The sequence below is a fragment of the Oncorhynchus mykiss genome, chromosome 30, assembly GCF_013265735.2.
Source record: "Oncorhynchus mykiss isolate Arlee chromosome 30, USDA_OmykA_1.1, whole genome shotgun sequence".
Lineage (NCBI taxonomy): Eukaryota > Metazoa > Chordata > Actinopteri > Salmoniformes > Salmonidae > Oncorhynchus > Oncorhynchus mykiss.
Genome location: NC_050570.1, coordinates 3,806,254 through 3,834,245, shown reverse-complemented (window position 1 = coordinate 3,834,245; position 27,992 = coordinate 3,806,254). Strand labels below are relative to the sequence as shown.

The following is a 27,992-nucleotide window of genomic DNA, read 5'->3' as shown; positions in this document are numbered from 1 at the left end:
GCACAAACCCACCATCGCTGGACCAGACAGGACTGGCATAAAGTGCTCTTCACTGACGAGTCGCGGTTTTGTCTCACCGGGGGTGATGGTCGGATTTGCATTTATCTATAAAGGAATGAGCGTTACACCGAGGCCTGTACTCTGTGCCGGGATCGATTTGGAGGTGGAGGGTCCTGGGGTGGTGTGTCACAGCATCATTGGACTGAGCTTGTTGTCATTGCAGGCAATAACGCTGTGCGTTACAGGGAATACATCCCCCTCCCTCATGTGGTACCCTTCCTGCAGGCTCATCCTGACATGACCCTCCAGCATGACAATGCCACCAGCCATACTGCTCGTTCTGTGCGTGATTTCCTGCAAGACAGGAATGTCAGTATTCTGCCATGGCCAGCAAAGAGCCCGGATCTCAATCCCATTGAGCACTTCTGGGACCTGTTGGACCGGAGAGTGAGGACTAGGGCCATTCCCCCCAGAAATTGTCCGGGAACTTGCAGGTAGTGGGGTAACATCTCACAGCAAGAACTGGCAAATCTGGTGAAGTCCATGAGGAGGAGATACACTGCAGTACTTAATGCAGCTGGTGGCCACAACAAATACTGACTGTTACTTTTGATTTTGACCCCCCCCCCCCCCCCCCCTTTGTTCAGGGACATATTATTCAATTTCTGTTAGTCACATGTCTGTGGAACTTGTTCGGTTTATGTCTCAGTTGTTGAATCTTGTTATGTTCATACAAATATTTATACATGTTAAGTTTGCAGTTGACAGTGAGAGGACGTTTCTCTGTTTGCTGAGTTTATATTTAGATTGGTTTACTACAAGTTTACTATGTTTACTACAATGTAACTACTATGCACTACTATATTTAGTTTAGTTTGCTACGTGTACTACTATAACTACTGATTATATTTCCATCGTCTCTTTATTGCTTTCAGCTCGTAGGGATGATTCTTGTTTGCTGCCTGTATCGAGGTCTGAAGGAGGAGTCATACTGAGCATCGCTGATGGCACAACTACAACAGCAAGAAGACAACAACAACACAACCACAACAACAACATATTTACCAGTATTTAGATATGCTTTCTCTCTGTCTCGGACGCTACATATGTAGATATGTGGAATGAAAGTCTTTTTTTTTTCAAAGACAAATTTAATCTATGTTGAAGTTTAGGTAAGGCAGGCAGCAGGAAACAGGCAGACAGGCAGGCAAAGAGGCAGACAGACAGACAGACAGACAGACAGACAGACAGACAGACAGGCATGCTGTGGGACAGCAAGACAGACAGGAAGGAAAATAAGCTGTGGGACAGACAGCCAGACAGGAAGGAAGACAAGCTGTTGGATAGACAGCCAGACAGGAAGTAAGACAAGCTGTGGGATAGACAACCAGACAGGAAGGAAGACGAGCTGTGGGACGGCAGTGTTATAGAGTTGGATAGCGTCAAGCCTGTATTGTATGAGTTTCTATTCCATGTTTTATTTTCTCTTCCTGCCATTGTCTATTCTGCCTTGGGTAGATGCTGGTCTATTCTGCCTTGGTTAGATGCTGGTCTATTCTGCCTTGGGTAGATGCTGGTCTATTCTGCCTTGGTTAGATGCTGGTCTATTCTGCCTTGGGTAGATGCTGGTCTATTCTGCCTTGGGCAGATGCTGGTCTATTCTGCCTTGGGTAGATGCTGGTCTATTCTGCCTTGGGTAGATGCTGGTCTATTCTGCCTTGGGTAGATGCTGGTCTATTCTGCCTTGGTTAGATGCTGGTCTATTCTGCCTTGGTTAGATGCTGGTCTATTCTGCCTTGGTTAGATGCTGGTCTATTCTGCCTTGGTTAGATGCTGGTCTATTCTGCCTTGGGTAGATGCTGGTCTATTCTGCCTTGGGTAGATGCTGGTCTATTCTGCCTTGGGTAGATGCTGGTCTATTCTGCCTTGGGTAGATGCTGGTCTATTCTGCCTTGGGTAGATGCTGGTCTATTCTGCCTTGGGTAGATGCTGGTGGATTTCGACATGTACAGGGCCTTCAGAAAGTACCGTATTCATACCCCTTGACTTATTCCACATTTTGTTGTGTTACAGCCTGAATTCAACATGGATTAAATATATTTTCCTCATCAATCTACACACAATACCACATAATGATAAACTGAAAACATGTTTTTGGAAATGTTGAAAAAAAATGTGTTGAAAATGAAATACAAAAATATCTAATTTACACTTGTATTCACACCCCTGAGTCAAGACTTTGTAGAAACAACTTTAGCAAGGCTTACGGCTGTGAGTCTTTCTGGGTGAGTCTCTAAGAGATTTCCACACCTGGATTGTGCATCATTTGCCCATTATTCGTTAAAAAAATTCTTCAAGCCCTGTCAAATTGGTTGTTCATCACGGCAAGACAACCATTTTCAGGTCTTAGATTTACAATCAGATGTTTAAGTCAAAACTGTAACTCGGCCACTCAGGAACATTCACTGTCTCCGTGTTAAGCAACTCCGGAGTAGGTTTGGACTTGTGTTTCAGGTTATTGTCCTGCTGAAAGGTGAATGAATCTCCCAGTGTCTGGTGGAAAACAGACTGAACCAGCTTTTCCTCTGGGATTTTTCCTGTGCTTCATTCCATGTGTTACTGAGAAACACTCCCCAGTCCTTGACTTAATTTAAACTTTTTATGTTTTATTAATTTGTAAACATTTAGGAAACAATAATTCCACTTTGACATTATGGGGTATTGTGTGAGATTTTTTTTTTTTTTGCAATTCAATCCATTTTATTTCAGTCTGTAACACAACAAAATATGGAAAAAGTCAAGGGGTGTGATCACTTTCGTGTATGTGACCCATGACCTTAGCTAAAACGGCGAGTTTTAGGCCTTAAATAGGATTATATTGAAGCTGTTTATGCAGAAGTTTAAATGAGTCTGTTACATTTGTTTATTTAGCATTACTTTTGTGCCTTATATTCAACACGCATGTATTTTCAGATTGTTATAAATCATCTTATTTGCATTATTTAATCCTCACTTGCTACTGTACACATTACTTTTATTTTGAAATGCGTTCAGAGAGAGAAAACGTGTGTTGAACTGTCATTGGCTAGATGAAACGGAGGTCGTACTATCATTGGCTGGATTTCCAAACCAGTTCCTGTTTTAATTTTTATAATGGGTCATTAAGTTCTCCTGGCAGCAAGATATTATGCTGGCAGTACATGGCGGAATTCTTTTTTCAAAATAAGAGTCCTCCTACAAAGACATGCTAAACTTTGGGAATATCTTTTTTTTTTTTGTACTCTAGTACAGTACAACTGTTTTTCACAGCATTTCAATCACATTTAATAAAATATATGGATAATCTGACACACTTTTTGTTTGTAACATTGATTTATTCATACCAACATTTCTCTAGAAAGTTTACACCCATACTGGCATGTTGAACGCTGTTGTTTAGGCTATATGTAAAGAAATACACTTTTAATAAAATACAAATATGTGTAATTGGAATTACTCAAGAGTCTACAAAACTTAAATTGGTCTTTTCTGCTGGGTATAATACAGAGTGCTGGTGAGTTCTTACTCCACCCACTATATTCAATACACTGCTTGTGAAAAAAATATCCTATACATGTAACTGTGTAACTGTGTTGTAACTCCTCTATGTAACTGTGTTGTAACTCCTCTATGTAACTGTGTAACTGTGTTGTAACTCCTCTATGTAACTGTGTTGTATCTCCTCCAGGTCCATGGGTGTGGACACCAAGCCAGGGCCAATGCCAGGATGAGGATCAGGAAAGAAGGGGTTCTGTATGCTGGTGGTGAACACAAGGACAAGTCTGTAGATCCTAACAACAAGGCCCATCTACACAGGAAGCTGGACTCCAAACTCAAAGAAATGGACAAGTAGAAGAAGACCAAACCCAAAGAGAAAGAGGATTATTGACCTTTTTAAATACAATAGATAGTTTTATTTAAATCGATTACCGCTAAATTAGTTCAACCTGTTCGTCGGTATCTTCTATAAGTACACCATATAAGGGTATCTTCTATAAGTACACCATATAAGGGTATCTTCTATAAGTACACCATATAAGGGTATCTTCTATAAGTACACCATATAAGGGTATCTTCTATAAGTACACCATATAAGGGTATCTTTTATGAGTACACCATATAAGGGTATCTTCTATAAGTACACCATATAAGGGTATCTTCTATAAGTACACCATATAAGGGTATCTTTTATGAGTACACCATATAAGGGTATCTTCTATAAGTACACCATATAAGGGTATATTTTATAAGTACACCATATAAGGGTATCTTCTATAAGTACACCATATAAGGGTACCTTCTATAAGTATACAAAGTTTATTATAAACACGCATGGTCACAAATACACAAGATCAACTAGTTGGTTTGCTACTAAACATTTTCAGACCTCTGACCTTTATCAATGGCTATAATTATAATATGGTTGACTATTCATCTTTTGCACACTTGAGTACTGAATAGTGATGGTGATTACAAATGGCTGGTCAGGGGACAGATGGTGAGAGGACAGATGGTCAGGGGAGAGATGGTCATGGGACAGATGGTCAGGGGACAGACGGTCAGGGGACAGATGGTGAGGGGATAGATGGTCAGGGGACAGATGGTCAGGGGACAGATGGTCAGGGGACAGATGGTAAGGGGACGGGAGGTGTTATGGTAGTATAATCTGGTCCAGTACCTCTATAGATATAGTCAGGGGACAGATGGTCAGGGGACGGGAGGTGTTTCCCTCCTCATACATCCCAGGAGCAAAATAAGGAAAGATCCTCTCAGTGAACTTCTCTCTGAACATGTGTATCAGTGTTGAATCTACTGCGTTCAGAAACAGCACCTTCCCTCGGTCGTAGTCCAGCTCTATAGTGATTCTCCACGGCTTCCTCTCTCTCTTCACGTCCAGGCGCGTCCGCGGGGACGTCTGGGCCCAGTACGTCTCCCCGTTACACAACCCGATTACCCAGAATCCCTCAGCAGGGTTGAGGAAGATGGTGGACTTGCGTTTGATGGACTCTCGGGCGACTCCGATGTACCAGTCTCTGCTCTGGCCCACCTCTACGGTCCAGCTGTGTCTTCCGGAGGTGAAACCTGTCGCTCCCAGGACAGAGATACGGCTGGTAAGGCGCTCGGGGTTGTCTGGCAGGAGTCTCTTTTTGCTGTACCTCACCATGCTGAACTCCTTAGAGAAGCTGAGGTTGGACTGGGCTGTGTTGGGGTCCAGGGTTATGGGGACTGGAAGGAGAAATATCTATTACTACAGAGTATGATAATTGGTAGAGCAGATGGACTGTGTTAATTGGTAGATCAGAAGGACTGTGTTAATTGGTAGAGCAGACGGACTGTGTTAATTGGTAGATCAGAAGGTGTGTGTTAATTGGTAGAGCAGAAGGACTGTGTTAATTGGTAGATCAAAAGGACTGTGTTAATTGGTAGAGAGAAGGAATGTGTTAATTGGTGGAGCAGAAGGAATGTGTTAATTGGTAGAGCAGACGGACTGTGTTAATTGGTAGATCAGAAGGTGTGTGTTAATTGGTAGAGCAGAAGGACTGTGTTAATTGGTAGAGCAGAAGGACTGTGTTAATTGGTAGAGAGAAGGAATGTGTTAATTGGTGGAGCAGAAGGAATGTGTTAATTGGTAGATCAAAAGGTGTGTGTTAATTGGTAGAGCAGAAGGAATGTGTTAATTGGTAGAGCAGAAGGACTGTGTTAATTTGGTAGAGCAGAAGGACTGTGTTAATTGGTAGAGCAGAAGGTGTGTAATAATTGGTAGAGCAGAAGGACTGTTAATTTGGTAGAGCAGACGGTGTGTGTTAATTGGTAGAGCAGAAGGACTGTGTTAATTGGTAGAGCAGAAGGAATGTGTTAATTGGTAGAGCAGCATACAGATATACAGACACAATGGGAATCCAAAAACATGTTTTGAATGTCTAACTGACTGCCTGACTGAATGTCTGACAGACTGCCTGACTGAATGTCTGACTGACTGACTGACTGATTGTCTGACTGATTGTCTGACTGAATTTCTGACTGACTGTCTGACTGACTGTCTGCCTGACTGTCTGCCTGCCTGCACCACTGAACTCTGTATCAACAGGTTGCACAAACACACATTTTGTTTATGTATAATGACATTTCCTCCACCTCATCAAAATGGTAGTCTGTCGCATGGGAGATCTGTTTCTGGATACCAAAACTATCTAAATGTTTTTTGGAATTTACACGAATAGCTGTGAGGAAAAAACCCAGTGTAGCTCACCCCATTGGACAATGTCTGCCATCTTCTTCCAGATTCCAAACTTGAGTGATTGCAGATGTTTGGCAGCGTCTATGAGGATTCCTCTGATACACTCTGGCTCTCCCAGGGGACCTTTGGTCCTGAAACACGGTGGATTTATCATCAATACGGTTTCGATAAAAAACAGAATGTAAACAATTGTTGACTTTATTTAGTAATGGCTGTTAGCAACAGTAGCTAAGGGATACCTAGTCCGTTGTTCAACTGAAATGTATTCAACTGAAATGTATTCAACTGAACAGTGGGTTAACTGTCTTGCTCAGGGGAACAGTGGGTTAACTGCCTTGTTCAGGGGAACAGTGGGTTAACTGCCTAGCTCAGGGGAACAGTGGGTTAACTGCCTTGCTCAGGGGAACAGTGGGTTTACTGCCTAGCTCAGGGGAACAGTGGGTTAACTGCCTTGCTCAGGGGAACAGTGGGTTAACTGCCTTGTTCAGGGGAACAGTGGGTTTACTGCCTTGTTCAGGGGAACAGTGGGTTAACTGCCTTGCTCAGGGGAACAGTGGGTTAACTGCCTTGTTCAGGGGAACAGTGGGTTAACTGCTTTGTTCAGGGGAACAGTGGGTTAACTGTCTTGTTCAGGGGAACAGTGGGTTAACTGCCTTGTTCAGGGGAACAGTGGGTTAACTGCCTAGCTCAGGGGAACAGTGGGTTAACTGCCTAGCTCAGGGGAACAGTGGGTTAACTGCCTTGCTCAGGGGAACAGTGGGTTAACTGCCTTGTTCAGGGGAACAGTGGGTTTACTGCCTTGTTCAGGGGAACAGTGGGTTAACTGCCTTGCTCAGGGTAACAGTGGGTTAACTGCCTTGTTCAGGGGAACAGTGGGTTAACTGCCTTGTTCAGGGGAACAGTGGGTTAACTGTCTTGTTCAGGGGAACAGTGGGTTAACTGCCTTGTTCAGGGGAACAGTGGGTTAACTGCCTAGCTCAGGGGAACAGTGGGTTAACTGCCTTGCTCAGGGGAACAGTGGGTTTACTGCCTTGTTCAGGGGAACAGTGGGTTAACTGCCTTGTTCAGGGGAACAGTGGGTTAACTGTCTTGTTCAGGGGAACAGTGGGTTAACTGCCTTGCTCAGGAGAACAGTGGGTTTACTGCCTAGCTCAGGGGAACAGTGGGTTTACTGCCTAGCTCAGGGGAACAGTGGGTTAACTGCTCAGGGATTCGATTCAGCAACCTTCCGGTTACTGGCCCATCGCTTTAACCACTAGGCTACATAGTAGGAGGTAGTAGTAGTAGGTAGTAATACCTGTACACCGGACTCGCCACTTTGTCGCGGACATTCTGTTTTCGACTCTCTCTCTCTCTCTCTCTCTCTCTCTCTCTCTCTCTCTCTCTCTCTCTCTCTGTCTCTCTCTCTCTCTCTCTCTCTCTCTCTCTCTCTCTCTCTCTCTCTCTCTCTCTGTCTCTCTCTCTCTCTGTCTCTCTCTCTCTCTCTCTCTCTCTCTCTCTCTCTCTCTCTCTCTGTCTCTCGCTCTCTCTCTGTCTCTCTCTCTCTCTCTCTCTCTCTCTGTGATTATTATTAGTAGTTAGTAATAGTAGGTAGTAATAGTAGTAAAATGAGTTAGTGGTAGTAGTAAAATGTGTTATTAATAAGAGGTAGTAATATTTTTTGTTTATAATAGGTAGTAATAATAAGTAGTAGTAGTATGTGGTTATAGTAGGTAGTAATAGTAGTTAGTAATAGTATGTAGTATTAGTAGTAATATTAGTTAGTAAAAGTAGTAACATGAGTTATTAATAGTAGGTGGTATTAGTATGTGGTTATAGTAGGTAGTAATAGTAGTATATAGTAATTGTAGGTAGGAATAGTATTATATAGTGATTGTAGGTAGGAATAGTATTATATAGTACTTGTAGGTAGTAATAGTATTATATAGTAATTGTAGGTAGGAATAGTATTATATAGTAATTGTAGGTAGGAATAGTAGGTGGCAATAATAATTAGAAATAGTAGGTAGTGATATTAGGTAGCAATAGTAGAGTCTAGTCATAGTAGCAGTAGGTAGTGGTAGTAGGTAGTAATATTAGGCAGTATGTGGTTATAGTAGGTACTATTAGTAGGCAGTAGTAGTAGTAGTATGTGGTTACAGTATGTAGTATTAGTAGAGTGTAGTCAGTAGGTCGTAATAATAAGTAGTAGTAGTAGTAGTAGTAGTATGTGGTTATAGAGGTAGTAATAGTAGTAGTAGTATGCGGTTATAGTAGGTAGTAATAGTAGTAGTATGTGGTTATAGTAGGTAGTAATAGTAGTAGTAGTATGTGGTTATAGTAGGTAGTAATAGTAGTAGTATGTGGTTATAGTAGGTAGTAATAGTAGTAGTAGTATGTGGTTATAGTAGGTAGTAATAGTAGTAGTAGTATGTGGTTATAGTAGGTAGTAATAGTAGTAGTAGTATGTGGTTACAGTAGGTAGTAATAGTAGTAGTAGTATGTGGTTATAGTAGGTAGTAATAGTAGTAGTAGTATGTGGTTATAGTAGGTAGTAATAGTAGTAGTAGTATGTGGTTACAGTAGGTAGTAATAGTAGTAGTAGTATGTGGTTATAGTAGGTAGTAATAGTAGTAGTAGTATGTGGTTATAGTAGGTAGTAATAGTAGTAGTAGTATGTGGTTACAGTAGGTAGTAATAGTAGTAGTAGTATGTGGTTATAGTAGGTAGTAATAGTAGTAGTAGTATGTGGTTATAGTAGGTAGTAATAGTAGTAGTAGTATGTGGTTATAGTAGGTAGCAATAGTAGTAGTAGTATGTGGTTATAGTAGGTAGTAATAGTAGTAGTAGTATGTGGTTATTGTAGGTAGTATTAGTAGTAGTAGTATGTGGTTATAGTAGGTAGTAATAGTAGTAGTGGTATGTGGTTATAGTAGGTAGTAATAGTAGTAGTAGTATGTGGTTATAGTAGGTAGTAATAGTAGTAGTAGTATGTGGTTATAGTAGGTAGTAATAGTAGTAGTAGTATGTGGTTATAGTAGGTAGTAATAGTAGTAGTAGTATGTGGTTATAGTAGGTAGTAATAGTAGTAGTAGTGTGTGGTTATAGTAGGTAGTAATAGTAGTAGTAGTATGTGGTTATAGTAGGTAGTATTAGTAGTAGTAGTATGTGGTTATAGTAGGTAGTATTAGTAGTAGTAGTATGTGGTTATAGTAGGTAGTAATAGTAGTAGTGGTATGTGGTTATAGTAGGTAGTAATAGTAGTAGTAGTATGTGGTTATAGTAGGTAGTAATAGTAGTAGTAGTATGTGGTTATAGTAGGTAGTAATAGTAGTAGTAGTATGTGGTTATAGTAGGTAGTAATAGTAGTAGTAGTATGTGGTTATAGTAGGTAGTAATAGTAGTAGTAGTATGTGGTTATAGTAGGTAGTAATAGTAGTAGTAGTGTGTGGTTATAGTAGGTAGTAATAGTAGTAGTAGTATGTGGTTATAGTAGGTAGTATTAGTAGTAGTAGTATGTGGTTATAGTAGGTAGTAATAGTAGTAGTAGTATGTGGTTATAGTAGGTAGTAATAGTAGTAGTAGTATGTGGTTATAGTAGGTAGTAATAGTAGTAGTAGTATGTGGTTATAGTAGGTAGTAATAGTAGTAGTAGTATGTGGTTGTAGTAGGTAGTAATAGTAGTAGTAATATGTAGTAATAGTTGTAATTGTGTCTTGTAATAGTAAATAATGATAGGTAATAATAAAAGGTGGTAGTAGTAGGTAGTAATAGTCGTTAGTACTAATAGGTAGTAATTATAGGTAATAGTAGGTAGTAATGATAGGTAATAGTAGGTAGTAATGATAGGTAATAGTAGGTAGTAATGATAGGTAATAGTAGGTAGTAATGGTAGGTAATAGTAGGTAGTGATAGTAGGTGGGGGTAGTAGTAGTAGAAGTAGTAATAGTAGTTAGTAGTAGTAGGGAGTATTACTAATATTTGGGTAGTAATAGTGGGTAGTAATAGCAGGTAGTAGTAATATTAGGTAGTAGTAGTAGCAATATTAGGTTGTTGTGGTAATGTTAGGAGGTTGTAGTAATAGTAGGTAGAGGTAGTAGTAGTAGTAGTATTAATACTAGCTAATAATAGTGGTAATAGTAGGTAGTAGTATTAGTAGTACTATAAGGTAGGTAGTAATAAGGTAGTAATAATAATTAGGTAGTAATAATAAGTGGTGCTAGTATTAATGGCAGGCGGTAATGGTAGTAATAGTAGGTGGTAAATGTAGTAATGATAGGTAGTAGTAGTAGTAGTAGTAGTAGTAGTAACATTAAGTAGTAATAGCAGCCAGTAGTATTAGTATTGATACTAGCTAATAATAGTAGTAATAGTAGGGCGTAATTGTAGGTAGTAGCAGTAGTAGTAGTAGTTGTAATATCAGGTAGTAATGTTTGGTAGTAATGTCCGGTAGTAATAATGAGCGCTAGTAGTAATGGTAGTCAGTAATAGTAGTAATAATAATTGGTAATAGTAGTAATTGTAGGTTGTAGTAGAAGGTAGTAGTAGTAATATATAGTAATGGTAAGTAGTAATAGTAGTAATAGTAACGTGTAATAGTAAGTAATACCAGTAGGTAATAGTAATTTTAGGTAGTAATAGTATGTAATAATATTAGGCAGTAATAGTACTATGAAGAATTAGCAGGTGTTATTAATAACAAGTAGTTACAGTAGGTAGTAATAGTTGGTAGTAGTAGTATTTAGTAATGATAAGTAGTAATAGCAGTAATAGTAATAGTAACTTGTAATAGTATTTATTAACAGTAGGTAATAATAAAATGTGGTAATTGTAGGTAGTAATAGTAGGTAGAAATATTAGAAACAGTAGGCCGTAATAGTAGGTAGTACTAGTAAGTAGGAATAATAGGTAGTAGTTGTAGTAATAGTTGGTTTTAATAGTAGGTAGTAGTAGTAGCAGTAGAATTAGTAATCATAGTTAGAAGTAGTAGTAGGGAGTTGTAGTAGGTAGTAATATTAGGTAGTAATAGTAGTAACATTAGGTAGTAATATTAGGTAGTACTATTAGGTAGTAATAGTAGTAATATTAGGTAGTAATATTAGGTAGTAATAGTAGTGATATTAGGTAGTAATAGTAGGTAGTAATATTAGGTAGTAATATTAGGTAGTAATAGTAGTAATATTAGGTAGTAATATTAGGTAGTAATAGTAGTGATATTAGGTAGTAATAGTAGATAGTAATAGTAGATAGTACTAGGTAGTTAGTAGGTAGTAACATTATGTATTAATAGTAGGTTGTGATATTATGTAGTAGTTAGTGGTAGTAGTAATTGTTAGTAGTAGTTAGTAGTGGTAGTAGTAGTTGTTAGTAGTAGTAGTAGTTAGTAGTTAGTAGTAGTGGTAGTGGTAGTAGTAGTTGTTGTTAGTAGCAGTAGTTAGTAGTAGTAGTTAGTAGTGGTAGTAGTTGGTAGTGGTAGTAGTAGTTGTTGTTAGTAGCAGTAGTTAGTAGTAGTAGTTAGTAGTGGTAGTAGTTGGTAGTGGTAGTAGTAGTTGTTGTTAGTAGCAGTAGTTAGTAGAAGTAGTTAGTAGTGGTAGTAGTTGGTAGTGGTAGTGGTAGTCTTTAGTAGTAGTAGTAGTAGTAGTAGTTCGTAGTGGTAGTAGCTGGTAGTGGAAGTAGTAGTTGTCTGTAGTAGTAGTAGCAGTAGTAGTAGTAGTCAGTAGTAGTAGTTGGTAGTGGTATTAGTAGTAGTTAGTTGTAGTTAGTTGTAGTAGTGGTAGTAGTAGTAGTGGTAGTAGTAGTAGTGGTAGTAGTAGTAGTAGGTAGTGGTAGTAGTAGTGGTAGTAGTATTAGTAGTAGTTAGTAGTAGTAGTAGTAGTGGTAGTAGTAGTAGTTGGTAGTCGTAGTAGTAGTAGTAGTTAGTAGTAGTAGTAGTTAGTCAATAGTAGTTAGTCAGTAGTAGTAGTAGTTGTTGGTAGTTAGAAGTAGTGGTAGTAGTAGTAGTTGGTAGTCGTAGTAGTAGTAGTGGTAGTAGTAGTAGTAGGTAGTGGTAGTAGTAGTGGTAGTAGTATTAGTAGTAGTTAGTAGTAGTACGTGTTGGTAGTTGTAGTAATTAGTAGTAGTAGTAGTAGTAGTAGTGGGTAGTCTTAGTAGTAGTAGTAGTTGTTGGTAGCAGTTAGTAGTAGTAGTAGTAGTTGTTGGTAGTAGTTAGTAGTAGTAGTAGTAGTTAGTCAGTAGTAGTTGTATTAATTGTAGTAGTTGGTTGTCTTAGTAGTAGTAGTTGTTGGTAGTAGTTAGTGGTAGTTAGTCAGTAGTAGTTAGTAGTAGTAGTTAGAAGTAGTAGTAGTTGTTGGTAGTAGTTAGTGGTAGTTAGTTAGTAGTAGTTGGTAGTAGTAGTTAGTAGTAGTAGTAGTTGGTAGTTAGTCAGTAGTAGTAATTGTAGTGGTTGGTAGTTGTAATAGTTAGTAGTAGTAGTAGTTGGTAGTTAGTCAGTAGTAGTAATTGTAGTAGTTGGTAGTCGTAATAGTTAGTAGTAGTAGTAGTTGGTAGTTAGTCAGTAGTAGTAATTGTAGTAGTTGGTAGTCGTAATAGTTAGTAGTAGTAGTAGTTGGTAGTCGTAATAGTTAGTAATTGTAGTAGTTGGTAGTCGTAATAGTTAGTAGTAGTAGTAGTTGGTAGTCGTAATAGTTAGTAATTGTAGTAGTTGGTAGTCGTAATAGTTAGTAGTAGTAGTAGTTGGTAGTCGTAATAGTTAGTAGTAGTAGTAGTTGGTAGTCGTAATAGTTAGTAGTAGTAGTAGTTGGTAGTCGTAATAGTTAGTAATTGTAGTAGTTGGTAGTCGTAATAGTTAGTAGTAGTAGTAGTTGGTAGTCGTAATAGTTAGTAATTGTAGTAGTTGGTAGTCGTAATAGTTAGTAGTAGTAGTAGTTGGTAGTCGTAATAGTTAGTAGTAGTAGTAGTTGGTAGTCGTAAGAGTTAGTAGTAGTAGTAGTTGGTAGTCGTAATAGTTAGTAGTAGTAGTAGTTGGTAGTCGTAATAGTTAGTAGTAGTAGTAGTTGGTAGTCGTAATAGTTAGTAATTGTAGTAGTTGGTAGTCGTAATAGTTAGTAGTAGTAGTAGTTGGTAGTCGTAATAGTTAGTAGTAGTAGTAGTTGGTAGTCGTAATAGTTAGTAGTAGTAGTAGTTGGTAGTCGTAATAGTTAGTAGTAGTAGTAGTTGGTAGTCGTAATAGTTAGTAATTGTAGTAGTTGGTAGTCGTAATAGTTAGTAGTAGTAGTAGTTGGTAGTCGTAATAGGTAGTAGTAGTTGGTAGTCGTAATAGTTAGTAGTAGTAGTAGTTGGTAGTCGTAATAGTTAGTAGTAGTAGTAGTTGGTAGTCGTAATAGTTAGTAGTAGTAGTAGTTGGTAGTCGTAATAGTTAGTAGTAGTAGTAGTTGGTAGTCGTAATAGTTAGTAGTAGTAGTAGTTGGTAGTCGTAATAGTTAGTAGTAGTAGTAGTTGGTAGTCGTAATAGTTAGTAGTAGTAGTAGTTGGTAGTCGTAATAGTTAGTAGTAGTAGTAGTTGGTAGTCGTAATAGTTAGTAGTAGTAGTAGTTGGTAGTCGTAATAGTTAGTAGTAGTAGTAGTTGGTAGTCGTAATAGTTAGTAGTAGTAGTAGTTGGTAGTCGTAATAGTTAGTAGTAGTAGTAGTTGGTAGTCGTAATAGTTAGTAGTAGTAGTAGTTGGTAGTCGTAATAGTTAGTAGTAGTAGTAGTTGGTAGTCGTAATAGTTAGTAGTAGTAGTAGTTGGTAGTCGTAATAGTTAGTAGTAGTAGTAGTTGGCAGTCGTAATAGTTAGTAGTAGTAGTAGTTGGTAGTCGTAATAGTTAGTAGTAGTAGTAGTTGGTAGTCATAATAGTTAGTAGTAGTAGTAGTTGGTAGTCGTAATAGTTAGTAGTAGTAGTAGTTGGTAGTCGTAATAGTTAGTAGTAGTAGTAGTTGGTAGTCGTAATAGTTAGTAATTGTAGTAGTTGGTAGTCGTAATAGTTAGTAGTAGTAGTAGTTGGTAGTCGTAATAGTTAGTAGTAGTAGTAGTTGGTAGTCGTAATAGTTAGTAGTAGTAGTAGTTGGTAGTAATAGTTAGTAGTAGTAGTAGTTGGTAGTCGTAATAGTTAGTAGTAGTAGTAGTTGGTAGTCGTAATAGTTAGTAGTAGTAGTAGTTGGTAGTCGTAATAGTTAGTAGTAGTAGTAGTTGGTAGTCGTAATAGTTAGTAGTAGTAGTAGTTGGTAGTCGTAATAGTTAGTAGTAGTAGTAGTTGGTAGTCGTAATAGTTAGTAGTAGTAGTAGTTGGTAGTCATAATAGTTAGTAGTAGTAGTAGTTGGTAGTCGTAATAGTTAGTAGTAGTAGTAGTTGGTAGTCGTAATAGTTAGTAGTAGTAGTAGTTGGTAGTCGTAATAGTTAGTAATTGTAGTAGTTGGTAGTCGTAATAGTTAGTAGTAGTAGTAGTTGGTAGTCGTAATAGTTAGTAGTAGTAGTAGTTGGTAGTCGTAATAGTTAGTAGTAGTAGTAGTTGGTAGTAATAGTTAGTAGTAGTAGTAGTTGGTAGTCGTAATAGTTAGTAGTAGTAGTAGTTGGTAGTCGTAATAGTTAGTAGTAGTAGTAGTTGGTAGTCGTAATAGTTAGTAGTAGTAGTAGTTGGTAGTCGTAATAGTTAGTAGTAGTAGTAGTTGGTAGTCGTAATAGTTAGTAGTAGTAGTAGTTGGTAGTCGTAATAGTTAGTAATTGTAGTAGTTGGTAGTCGTAATAGTTAGTAGTAGTAGTAGTTGGTAGTCGTAATAGTTAGTAGTAGTAGTAGTTGGTAGTCGTAATAGTTAGTAGTAGTAGTAGTTGGTAGTAATAGTTAGTAGTAGTAGTAGTTGGTAGTCGTAATAGTTAGTAGTAGTAGTAGTTGGTAGTCGTAATAGTTAGTAGTAGTAGTAGTTGGTAGTCGTAATAGTTAGTAGTAGTAGTAGTTGGTAGTAATAGTTAGTAGTAGTAGTAGTTGGTAGTCGTAATAGTTAGTAGTAGTAGTAGTTGGTAGTCGTAATAGTTAGTAGTAGTAGTAGTTGGTAGTCGTAATAGTTAGTAGTAGTAGTAGTTGGTAGTCGTAATAGTTAGTAGTAGTAGTAGTTGGTAGTCGTAATAGTTAGTAGTAGTAGTAGTTGGTAGTAATAGTTAGTAGTAGTAGTAGTTGTTAGTAATAGTTAGTAGTAGCCCTTCACATACCTTCTCTTTGTCTTCTTGTAGTCCTAAAGAAGTAGAGCAAAACAATGTGATGTTATTGATTTGATTTGATTTTATTAGGATCTCTCTCAGAGTCCTTAAACAATAAAATACCATTTATAATACAAACACACTTTCACATATAACACACTATTACAAACATACATAATACACTAGCATAATGACCCAATAAATACTACATCTAAAAAAATATTGATTGAATAGATTTATATTAATAATAAATACCTTTATTTACAGGCCGGCAGGGTAGCCTAGTGGTTAGAGTGTAGAGGTGGCAGGTAGCCTAGTGGTTAGAGTGTAGAGGTGGCAGGTAGCCTAGTGGTTAGAGTGTAGAGGTGGCAGGTGGCCTAGTGGTTAGAGTGTAGAGGTGGTAGGTAGCCTATTGGTTAGAGTGTAGAGGTGGCAGGTAGCCTAGTGGTTAGAGTGTAGAGGTGGCAGGTAGCCTAGTGGTTAGAGTGTAGAGGTGGCAGGTAGCCTAGTGGTTAGAGTGTAGAGGTGGCAGGTAGCCTAGTGGTTAGAGTGTAGAGGTGGCAGGTAGCCTAGTGGTTAGAGTGTAGAGGTGGCAGGTAGCCTAGTGGTTAGAGTGTAGAGATGGCAGGTAGAGCCTAGTGGTTAGAGTGTAGAGATGGCAGGTAGAGCCTAGTGGTTAGAGTGTAGAGGTGGCAGGGTAACCTAGTGGTTAGAGTGTAGAGGTGGCAGGTAGCCTAGTGGTTAGAGTGTAGAGGTGGCAGGGTAACCTAGTGGTTAGAGTGTAGAGGTGGCAGGTAGCCTAGTGGTTAGAGTGTAGAGATGGCAGGTAGCCTAGTGGTTAGAGTGTAGAGGTGGCAGGGTAACCTAGTGGTTAGAGTGTAGAGGTGGCAGGTAGCCTAGTGGTTAGAGTGTAGAGATGGCAGGTAGCCTAGTGGTTAGAGTGTAGAGGTGGCAGGGTAACCTAGTGGTTAGAGTGTAGAGGTGGCAGGGTAACCTAGTGGTTAGAGTGTAGAGGTGGCAGGGTAGCCTAGTGGTTAGAGTGTAGGGGCAGCAGGTAGCCTAGTGGTTAGAGTGTAGAGGTGGCAGGTAGTCTAGTGGTTAGAGTGTAGAGGTGGCAGGTAGCCTAGTGGTTAGAGTGTAGAGGTGGCAGGTAGCCTAGTGGTTAGAGTGTAGAGGTGGCAGGTAGCCTAGTCGTTAGAGTGTAGAGGTGGCAGGTAGCCTAGTGGTTAGAGTGTAGAGGTGGTAGGTAGCCTATTGGTTAGAGTGTAGAGGTGGCAGGGTAGCCTAGTGGTTAGAGTGTATAGGTGGCAGGTAGTCTAGTGGTTAGAGTGTAGAGGTGGCAGGGTAGCCTAGTGGTTAGAGTGTAGAGGTGGCAGGTAGCCTAGTGGTTAGAGTCTAGAGGAGGCAGGTAGCCTAGTGGTTAGAGTGTAGGGGCAGCAGGTAGCCTAGTGGTTAGAGTGTAGAGATGGCAGGTAGTCTAGTGGTTAGAGTGTAGGGGCAGCAGGTAGCCTAGTGGTTAGAGTGTATAGGTGGCAGGTAGTCTAGTGGTTAGAGTGTAGAGATGGCAGGTAGCCTAGTGGTTAGAGTGTAGAGGTGGCAGGTAGCCTAGTGGTTAGAGTGTAGAGGTGGCAGGTAGCCTATTGGTTAGAGTGTAGAGGTGGCAGGTAGCCTAGTCGTTAGAGTGTAGAGGTGGCAGGTAGCCTAGTGGTTAGAGTGTAGAGGTGGTAGGTAGCCTATTGGTTAGAGTGTAGAGGTGGCAGGGTAGCCTAGTGGTTAGAGTGTATAGGTGGCAGGTAGTCTAGTGGTTAGAGTGTAGAGATGGCAGGTAGTCTAGTGGTTAGAGTGTAGGGGCAGCAGGTAGCCTAGTGGTTAGAGTGTATAGGTGGCAGGTAGCCTAGTGGTTAGAGTGTAGAGGTGGCAGGTAGCCTAGTGGTTAGAGTGTAGAGATGGCAGGTAGCCTAGTGGTTAGAGTGTAGAGGTGGCAGGTAGCCTAGTGGTTAGAGTGTAGAGGTGGCAGGTAGCCTATTGGTTAGAGTGTAGAGGTGGCAGGTAGCCTAGTGGTTAGAGTGTAGAGGTGGCAGGTAGTCTAGTGGTTAGAGTGTAGAGGCGGCAGGGTAGCCTAGTGGTTAGAGTGTAGAGGTGGCAGGTAGCCTAGTGGTTAGAGTGTAGAGGAGGCAGGTAGCCTAGTGGTTAGAGTGTAGGGGCAGCAGGTAGCCTAGTGGTTAGAGTGTATAGGTGGCAGGTAGTCTAGTGGTTAGAGTGTAGAGATGGCAGGTAGCCTAGTGGTTAGAGTGTAGAGGTGGCAGGTAGTCTAGTGGTTAGAGTGTAGAGGCGGCAGGTAGTCTAGTGGTTAGTTTGTAGAGGTGGCAGGTAGCCTAGTGGTTAGAGTGTAGAGGTGGCAGGTAGTCTAGTGGTTAGAGTGTAGAGGTGGCAGGTAGCCTAGTGGTTAGAGTGTAGAGGAGGCAGGTAGTCTAGTGGTTAGTTTGTAGAGGTGGCAGGTAGTCTAGTGGTTAGAGTATAGAGGAGGCAGGTAGTCTAGTGGTTAGTTTGTAGAGGTGGCAGTGGTTAGAGTGTCGGACTAGTAACCTGAAAGGTCGTTAGAACGAATCCCTGAGCTGACGAGGTCAAAATCTGTCTTAATCTTAATTTAAAATGTGGAATACATATGTCAGGCAGTCTGTATGAATTTATCATTTAATCTATTAATTTATTTTGGATGAGATACCTGTAAAAACTTCACATCATCCGCTCGTATAGACTTCTCTACTTGGCTGATGGTGTCTGTGAGGGCAGCGATCCTCTCCTTGATGTACTCCAACTTCATACACATCACCTGAGTTTTGTTCTCCTCTTCCTCCCTCAACTTGGCCACTCTGTTCTTCTCCTCCTCCCTCAAGAACTGGTGGAACCTCTCAAACTCCTCCTTCATCTGTCGCTCCGTCTGGTCCGCCTGTCTCTACAGTTAATCAGATGGATCGATAGTGTATGTATTTAGCTCACTAACTAATCAGATGGATCGATAGTGTATGTATTTAGCTCACTGACTAATCAGATGGATCGATAGTGTATGTATTTAGCTCACTAACTAATCAGATGGATCGATAGTGTATGTTTTTAGCTCACTAACTAATTAGAAGCACATACTGAAGTAATCAATCTTCAGTTTTCAGTTTCCTGAAAACGCAAGTCATTTAGTAATTACCTTTAAGTAATTTTTGGTTTCTTCCCAATCCTCTTTAGTCTTGTTGAGTAATTTCAGGTGTTTCTGCAATGAATCAAGCTTGGCTGAGACCTCTATCTGAAATAATTATAAAAACAAAAAACATTGATCCAAAACTCTTGATCATAACACACACACACACATACACACACACACACACACACACACACACACACACACACACACACACACACACACACACACACACACACACACACACACACACACACACACATACACACACACATACACACACACACACACACACACACACACACACACACACACACACACACACACACACACACACACACACACACACACACACACACACACACACACACAATCAAAAGATTGTGAATTCTGCTAATCTGCTATTTTGTGTTTATTTTTGAAACACAAACAAACTTTTTTTGTGCATAATGTCTCCGGCATCATTTCTTATGACCGAAAACAGTTTTTTGAGTGAACAGCAATTTACTAACATCGATTTGGATGAAGATTTCTACTGAGTCTTTCCGTGTGATTTTGATTTAAGACTTTCAAACAGGTTAACATTCACATGGCCTCAAGACCAGATGGATTAACCAGGACGTGTACTCAGAGCAGGCGCTGATCAGTTGGAAAGTGTCTTCACTGACATTTTCATCCTGTCCCTGACCCAATCGGTAGTACCTGAATGTGTCAAGCAGACCACCATAGTCCCTGTGTCCCAAGAACGCCAAGGTAATCTGTCTAAATGACTATCGCCCCCGTAGCACTCACGTCTGTAGCCATGAAGTGCTGTGAAAAGCTGGTCATGACTCACATCAACACCATTATCCCAGAAACCCTTAGACCCACTCCAATTTACATACCGCACCAACAGATCCACAGATGATGATATCTCTATTGCACTCCACACTGCCCTTTCCCACCTGGACAAAAGGATCTACGTGAGAATGCTTTTCATTGACTACAGCTCAGCGTTCAACACCATAGTTCCGTCCAAGCTCATCACTAAGCTAAGGACACTGGGACTAAACACCTCACTCTGCATCTGGATCCTGGACTTCCTGACGGGCCGTCCACAGGAGGTAAGGGTACACAACAACACATCCGCCACGCTGATCCTCAACACAGGGGTTGCCTCAGGGGTGCGTGTTCAGTCCCCTCTTGTACTCTCTGTTCACCCACGATTGCTTGGCCACGCACGACTACAACACCATGATTAAGTTTGCTGACAACATAATGAGCCGTCCTCCCCTCAGCAGCCTCCACTGATAGACACACACACACACACACACACACACACACACACACACACACACACACACACACACCCGTCTAAATTGCTGTGTAATAGTTCAGACTTCCCAGCTCACCTTTTTCTCCAGAGCAGCCTCCTCTACAGGGCAACACACATGTACTTTGTGTTGGTTAGAAAGCTGACAGACGACACAAATGGGCTCCTCATCGTTGTGACAGAACAGTTTCAGCTTCTCGTTGTGAAGACGACACCACTCCTCCTCTGGGCGCTCCTCTCCCCTGGTCGTCCTCTGCTTTGTAAACATGTCGGCTGCTATCTTTAGGGCCAGGTTGATAGGAGGCCTCTCTGAGCTCGACGTGGTCAGACACACGGGGCATTGCCTGCCTCCCTTCCATTCCCACAGCTTCTGTAAACACTCCTTACAGGAGTTATGGCCACATTTCAGCAGGACGGGAAGGCTGAATACCTCACAACACACAGGACAAAGCAGGTCCTCCTTGGAGAGTGAAGCTTGGCTTGTTGGTTTTGCAGTCATTTGATTCTATATTCTGTTCCTGCAACCTTACTACCATAGAATACAGAGATTATATTCTAGATTCTGTTCCTGCAACCTTACTACCATAGAATACAGAGATTATATTCTAGATTCTGTTCCTGCAACTTTACTACCATAGAATACAGAGATTATATTCTAGATTCTGTTCCTGCAACCTTACTACCATAGAATACAGAGATTATATTATAGATTCTGTTCCTGCAACCTTACTACCATAGAATACAGAGATTATATTCTAGATTCTGTTCCTGCAACCTTACTACCATAGAATACAGAGATTATATTATAGATTCTGTTCCTGCAACCTTACTACCATAGAATACAGAGATTATATTCTAGATTCTGTTCCTGCAACCTCACCTCTCTAACTGCAAACTGTTTTGTGATCTCAGTGTTGGTGGTGTAAACCTTTGTCAATGCGGACAGACTAGCTGGACTTGTTTTAGTTAAAGAGAGAAAATTATTGCGTGTAAAGTATCACTTCCTCATTGCTAAATTCAATTGGTTTTTACCGTAACTTACTGTCAGGTGGAAAGGGGTGTGGCAACAGACACTGCCTGGACTGGAGTGAGTCATGACATGACATTTACAGTATGACCATATTTGTGTTGTTCTTCCTGAATACCTGTCTGTAGATGGACCTGTTTTAGACAGCTTGTAGCTTAAAGGAGTTGATAATGTAGAGAAATCACTGTGGGCAATACATCTTGAGGACATTGTTTTTATTTGATGATAGAAAGTATGCAGTACATGCAGTATGTAGATTTAGTATGTAGTATGTAGTATGTAGATGCAGTATGTAGTACATGTAGTATATAGATGTAGTATGTAGTACATGTAGTACATAGATGTAGTATGTAGATGTAGTATGAAGATGTAGATGTAGTATGTAGTATATAGATGTAGTATGTAGTATATAGATGTAGTATGCAGTATATAGATGTAGTATGCAGTACATGCAGTATGTAGATTTAGTATGTAGTATGTAGTATGTAGATGCAGTATGTAGTACATGTAGTATACAGATGTAGTATGTAGATGTAGTATGAAGATGTAGTATGTAGATGTAGTATGTAGTATATAGATGTAGTATGTAGTATATAGATGTAGTATGTAGATGTAGTATGCAGTATATAGATGTAGTATGTAGATGTAGTATGTAGATGTAGTATGCAGTATATAGATGTAGTATATAGATGTAGATGTAGTATGTAGATGTAGTATGTAGTATATAGATGTAGTATGTAGATGTAGTATGTAGTAGATGTAGTATGAAATATGTATATGTAGTATGCCGTACATGCAGTATGTAGATGTAGATGCAGTATGTAGATGTAGTATGTAGATGCAGTATATAGATGTAGTATGTAGATGTAGTATGCAGTATATAGATGTAGTATGTAGATGCAGTATGTAGATGTAGTATGCAGTATATAGATGTAGTATGTAGATGCAGTATGTAGATGTAGTATGTAGATGCAGTATGTAGATGTAGTATGTAGATGCAGTATATAGATGTAGTATGTAGATGCAGTATATAGATGTAGTATATAGATGTAGTATGTAGATGCAGTATGTAGATGTAGTATGCAGTATATAGATGCAGTATGTAGATGTAGATGCAGTATGTAAATGCAGTATGTAGATGTAGTATGTAGTAGATGTAGTATGCAGTATATAGATGTAGTATGTAGATGTAGTATGTAGATGTAGTATGTAGTATATAGATGTAGTATGTAGATGTAGTATGTAGTAGATGTAGTATGAAATATGTATATGTAGTATGCCGTACATGCAGTATGTAGATGTAATATGTAGTATATAGATGTAGTATGTAGATGCAGTATGTAGTAGATGTAGTATGAAATATGTATATGTAGTATGCCGTACATGCAGTATGTAGATGTAGTATGCAGTATGTAGATGTAGTATGTAGATGTAGTATGTAGTAGATGTAGTATGCAGTATATAGATGTAGTATGTAGATGTAGTATGTAGATGTAGTATGCAGTATATAGATGCAGTATGCAGTAAACGTGGTATGTAGTATGCAGTACATGCTGTATGTAGATGTAGTATGTAGATTTGGAATGTTGTATGTAGTATGTAGTATGCCGTACATGCAGTATGTAGATGTAGTATGCAGTATGTAGATGTAGTATGCAGTACATGCAGTATGTAGATGTAGTATGCAGTATGGAGATGTAGTATGCAGTACATGCAGTATGCAGATGTGGTATGTAGTATGCAGTACATGCAGTATGTAGATGCGGTATGTAGTATGTAGATGTAGTATGTAGATGTAGTATGCAGTACATGTATTATGTAGATGTAGTATGTAGTACATGCAGTATGTAGTATATGCAGTATGTAGATGTAGATGTAGTATGCAGTACATGTAGTATGTAGTATGTAGATGTAGTGTGCAGTACATGCAGTATGTAGATGTAGTATGTAGTACATGCAGTATATGGATGCAGTATGTAGTAGATGTGGTATGAAATATGTAGATGTAGTATGCAAGACATGTAGTATGTAGATGTAGTATGCAGTACATGCAGTATATAGATGTAGATGTAGTATGTAGTATATATATGTAGTATGTAGTATATAGATGTAGTATGTAGTACATGTAGTACATGTAGTATGTAGATGTAGTATGCAGTACATGTATTATGTAGATGTAGTATGTAGATGTAGTATGTAGTATGTAGATGTAGTATATAGATGTAGTACATGTAGTATGTAGATGTAGTATGCAGTACATGTAGTATGTAGTACATGTAGTATGTAGATGTAGTATGCAGTACATGTAGTATGTAGTATGCAGTACATGCAGTATGTAGATGCGGTATGTAGTATGTAGATGCAGTATGTAGATGTAGTATGTAGATGCAGTATGTAGTACATGCATGATGTAGATGTAGTATGTAGATGTAGTATGTAGTACATGCAGTATGTAGTATGTAGATGTAGTATGTAGTATGTAGATGCAGTATGTAGATGTAGTATGTAGATGCAGTATGTAGTACATGCATGATGTAGATGTAGTATGTAGATGTAGTATGTAGTACATGCAGTATGTAGATGTAGTATGTAGTATGTAGATGCAGTATGTAGATGTAGTATGTAGTATGTAGATGCAGTATGTAGATGTAGTATGTAGATGCAGTATGTAGTACATGCATGATGTAGATGTAGTATGTAGATGTAGTATGTAGTACATGCAGTATGTAGATGTAGTATGTAGATGCAGTATGTAGATGTAGTATGTAGTATGTAGATGCAGTATGTAGATGTAGTATGCAGTATATAGATGTAGTATGTAGATGTAGTATGTAGATGTAGTATGAAGATGTAGTATGTCGATGTAGTATGCAGTATATAGATGTAGTATGTAGATGTAGTATGTAGTAGATGTAGTATGACATATGTATATGTAGTATGCCGTACATGCAGTATGTAGATGTAGTATGCAGTATGTAGATGTAGTATGCAGTTAACGTGGTATGTAGAATGCAGTACATGCTGTATGTAGATGTAGTATATAGTATGCAGTACATGCAGTATGTAGATGTGGTATGTTGTATGTAGTATGCAGTACATGCAGTCTGTAGATGTAGTATGTAGTATGTAGTATGTAGATGCAGTATGTAGATGTAGTATCTAGATGTAGTATGTAGTACATGCAGTATGTAGATGTAGTATGTAGTATGTAGTATGTAGTATGTATATGTAGATGTAGTATGTAGTATGTAGATGTAGTGTGCAGTACATGCAGTATGTAGATGTAGTATGCAGTACATGCAGTATATAGATGTAGTATGTAGTATGTAGTAGATGTAGTATGAAATATGTAGATGTAGTATGCAGTACATGCAGTATATAGATGTAGTATGTAGTATGTAGTAGATGTAGTATGAAATATATAGATGTAGTATGCAGTACCTGCAGTATGTAGATGTAGCATGTAGATGTAGTATGTAGATGTAGTACATGTAGTATGTAGTATGTAGTATGTAGATGTAGTATGTAGTATGTAGATGTAGCATGCAGTACATGTGGTATGTAGTATGCAGTATGTAGATGTAGTATGTAGATGTAGTATGCAGTATATGTGGTATGTAGTATGCAGTATGTAGATGTAGTATGCAGTACATTTGGTATGTAGTATGCAGTATGTAGATGTAGTATGTAGATGTAGTATGCAGTACATGTACATTTTGGAACGGGAGGGTAGCCTAGTGGTTAGAGCGTTGGACTAGTAACCGGAAGGTTGCAAGTTCAAATCCCCGAGCTGACTACGTACAAATCTGTCGTTCTGCCCCTGAACAGGCAGTTAACCCAGGCCGTCATTGAAAATAAGAAGTTGTTCTTAACTGACTTGCCTAGTTAAATAAAGGTAAAAATAAAATGTAGTATGTAGATGTTGTATGTAGTATAACGTTCCCATAGTAAACGGGATATTTTGTCAGGACAAGATGCTAGAATATGCATATAATTGACAGCTTAGGATAGAAAGTTTCCAAAACTGTAAAAAATATTGTCTGTGAGTATAACAGAACTGCAGGCGAAAACCTGAGAAAAATCCAATCAGGAAGTGCCTCCTGTTTTGAAAGCGCTGTTTTGAAAGCGCTGCATTACAATGCGTTCCTATTGAGCAGAGAATGGACTATCAACCAGATTACTTTTTCTCCGTATTCCCCAAGGTGTCTACAGCATTGTGACGTAGTTTTACGCATCTATGTTGAAGAATACCCGTAAGCGGCTACATTACGCAAGTGGTCACCTGATGGCTCCCAGAGTGATTTTCACGTAAAATACAGAGGTAGCCATTACTCCAATCGGTCCTACTGCATGGAGCTATTTCGCCTACGCCTTCTCCTCAGATACACGATAAAATCTCTGTTTTGATAGGCTTCATATCTCCGATGTCTATATCATGCTCAATTAAGTGGGTTTGCGATGGAGTGTCAGAAAACAAAAACAGGGTAGTTTATAATAAGAGCTACCACTTCACCATGTTTATCAGAGTCTAAACGATCTACCAAAACCCCAAGTTTTTGCAAAGTCTGGGAGTTTTTCGACCGACTCTGTAAGACCTCATCCGAAACCCTTAAGGTCCTCCTCTTCTCATCCCCTCCACCAAATTAAAGCCACAAGATGCAGTGACTGGAGCAGCAGTCAACGATGACATCACCACTGGAGTGCCTTCTACTTTGCTTAGATCCCGGGAGTGATAACATTTTAACAGGTTCACATGGCATCATTTAGAGGACGTCCTATGACCAGAGGTTTCAATGAGAGAGTTCAAATCTGACACTTTACGCAACACCTCTGAAAGGACCACAGTATTTTGCCCGAAAAGGTGAACTTACAAGAGGCAGAAGAGTTATTTCATTTTCCGTTGAGAACATTTAAGTTTTTCTTTCGTCAGTTCATCAGCCCTATACAACTTCAGCCTAAAACCATTTATAAAACCATTTATAAAACTATTTATAAAACTATTTATATCGTCAATAAGGTTCTGAGGTGGTTCCTCAGGCAAACAACCATCCTGCAACACCGCTAAAGGCCCACGCACCTTATGACCAAACACTAAGTCATTTGGGCTAAACCCTGTGCTTTCCTGCACCACTTCACGAGCAGCTAGTAACAGCCAAGGTAACCCCTCCTCCCAATCTGCAGACAGTTCTGTACTAAACCCTGTGCTTTCCTGCACCACTTCACGAGCAGCTAGTAACAGCCAAGGTAACCCCTCCTCCCAATCTGCAGACAGTTCTGTACTAAACCCTGTGCTTTCCTGCACCACTTCACGAGCAGCTAGTAACAGCCAAGGTAACCCCTCCTCCCAATCTGCAGACAGTTCTGTACAGTATGCACGAAGCAAGGATTTTAAAGTTTGATGAAAACGTTCCAAAGCTCCCTGGTTCTGGGCATGGAATGCAGTGGACTTGTTGTGTTTAACTTTAAGCTGGTTGAGAACCTGATAATATAAATGGGAGGTAAAGTTAGACCCTAGATCTGACTGGATGATTTTTGGAATCCCAAATGTTGAAATAAATTGAGTTAACGCTTTAACTCCCGATATTGAAGTTATTGTACGCAAGGAAAAAGCTGCCGGATATCTGGTTGCTTGACACATAACAGTTAATAAGTAGCTATGACCTGACTTGGACCTTGCTAAAGGCCCAACACAATCGATAATAAGATGCTCAAAAGGTTGCCCTACGGCTGGTATTGGATACAAAGGTGCAGGCTTTACAACCTGGCTTGGCTTGCTTGTGCGCTGACACGTATCACAAGATTTAATAAACTGAGATACATCCCGCTTTAAACGCGACTAGAAAAAATAACGAAGTATGCGATCATACGTTTTACGAACACCCATATGACCTGCCACATCACCATGGGAAGTTTGCAACACTTCATTTCGCAAAGTAGTAGGTACAACTATTTGAAAGACTGGTTCTCCTAGACCCTGATCATGGTGTGGAACCCATTTCCCGACCAACAGGCCATCAAGAAGAAAATAACACTGAGCACTATTCCTCACCACTGAATCAGGAACAACTTTATCAGATCAGCCAAGGTAATATCGGCCTTTTGCTCAGCCATCAATTAATCTCTAGAACTAGTAAACAGTTCTGTCTGGAGTTTGACTGGCAACTCAAGACTTTCTGGCTTACTCGCAATCTCCTTACGAGAGGCCACGTGGGTAACCGCACAAACTGGACCTCAGGAGACATGCAGTTTTGATCTGAAGATTCCCTTGCAGGGGACACTGAAGGTTGCTTCTTACAGATGTTTAGTTTGCCATCTGCCCACACCTTACTACCTGCCAAGTCATTCCCCAAAATCATGTGGACTCCCTCTACTGGCAACTGGGGTCTAACCCCAACATCTACATCACCCTCTACCAGACCACATTTTAGGGTAACTTCATGTAAAGGACAAGAGAATGGAACTAAACTCATACCACATACCATTACACAACTGCCAGTATCAGACTCTTTAGAGAACGGCAAAACAGATTCCAGAATAAAACAATCTAAAGCTCTAGTGTCTCTTGAGATCTTGATTGAAACATTTTTAGTAGCAGTAGGCCGAACGACATGTGCGTTGACAATCCGCACAGGGAGTTATGTTTAAGGGTTGCATCAGAAAATGTTCATCCTGACATACTCTGAACACCCGACACCATCAAACCACCTCTTATCAAGTGAAATGTGAATGAATCTATTGCTGCAAAGAAACCACTACTAAAGGACACCAATAAAACATTTTTTTCCCAAGATGGCGTAGCAGTCAAGACGTCCTTGTCCTGTCGTGTCCCTTGTATATAACGTTTTACATATTTTTCATCGCATATCCTTTAAAATATTTTGCTAAACCTCATCATCTAAATACTCTCCTGCAACCCGCCTCACCCAATGTAGCGCGGATCTGCTTTTTTCTCTAAAGTATTTATACTTACTTCG

At 39.6% G+C, this 27,992-nt stretch overlaps 3 protein-coding genes across 6 annotated transcripts in view; 1 reads left to right on the top strand and 2 right to left on the bottom strand.

The window, feature by feature from the left end:
- Positions 1 to 3,355, top strand: part of LOC110522692 (CD151 antigen) — a 33,928-nt gene extending 30,573 nt beyond the window's left edge. For all 3 annotated transcript variants that reach the window (XM_036968937.1, XM_036968935.1, XM_036968936.1), the window contains one exon: positions 936 to 3,355. In XM_036968937.1, the coding sequence (XP_036824832.1) occupies positions 936 to 995 (60 nt within the window). In that variant the 3' untranslated portion in view covers positions 996 to 3,355. The remainder of the gene's footprint in view (positions 1 to 935) is intronic.
- Positions 2,947 to 6,612, bottom strand: LOC110521164 (zinc-binding protein A33). 2 transcript variants are annotated; one of them, XR_005040909.1, is made up of 3 exons: positions 6,290 to 6,612; positions 4,337 to 5,265; positions 2,947 to 4,196 (listed from the first exon to the last, which is right to left on the bottom strand). XR_005040909.1 is itself a non-coding variant. In XM_021598596.2 (2 exons), the coding sequence occupies exons 1-2, from the start codon at positions 6,429 to 6,431 to the stop codon at positions 4,691 to 4,693; spliced, it is 717 nt and encodes a 238-aa protein (XP_021454271.1). In that variant the 5' UTR covers positions 6,432 to 6,612; the 3' UTR covers positions 2,947 to 4,690. The 2 variants fall into 2 exon arrangements, 1 of the variants encoding a protein (XP_021454271.1); XM_021598596.2 differs by having other exon boundaries at positions 2,947 to 5,265.
- Positions 6,613 to 15,469: 8,857 nt separating this feature from the next.
- On the bottom strand, positions 15,470 to 20,871 carry LOC118945791 (E3 ubiquitin-protein ligase TRIM39-like). The gene is made up of 4 exons (XM_036968934.1): positions 20,071 to 20,871; positions 18,689 to 18,784; positions 18,212 to 18,442; positions 15,470 to 15,521 (listed from the first exon to the last, which is right to left on the bottom strand). The coding sequence occupies exons 1-4, from the start codon at positions 20,488 to 20,490 to the stop codon at positions 15,477 to 15,479; spliced, it is 792 nt and encodes a 263-aa protein (XP_036824829.1). The 5' UTR covers positions 20,491 to 20,871; the 3' UTR covers positions 15,470 to 15,476.
- Between the last annotated feature and the right edge of the window lie 7,121 nt (positions 20,872 to 27,992).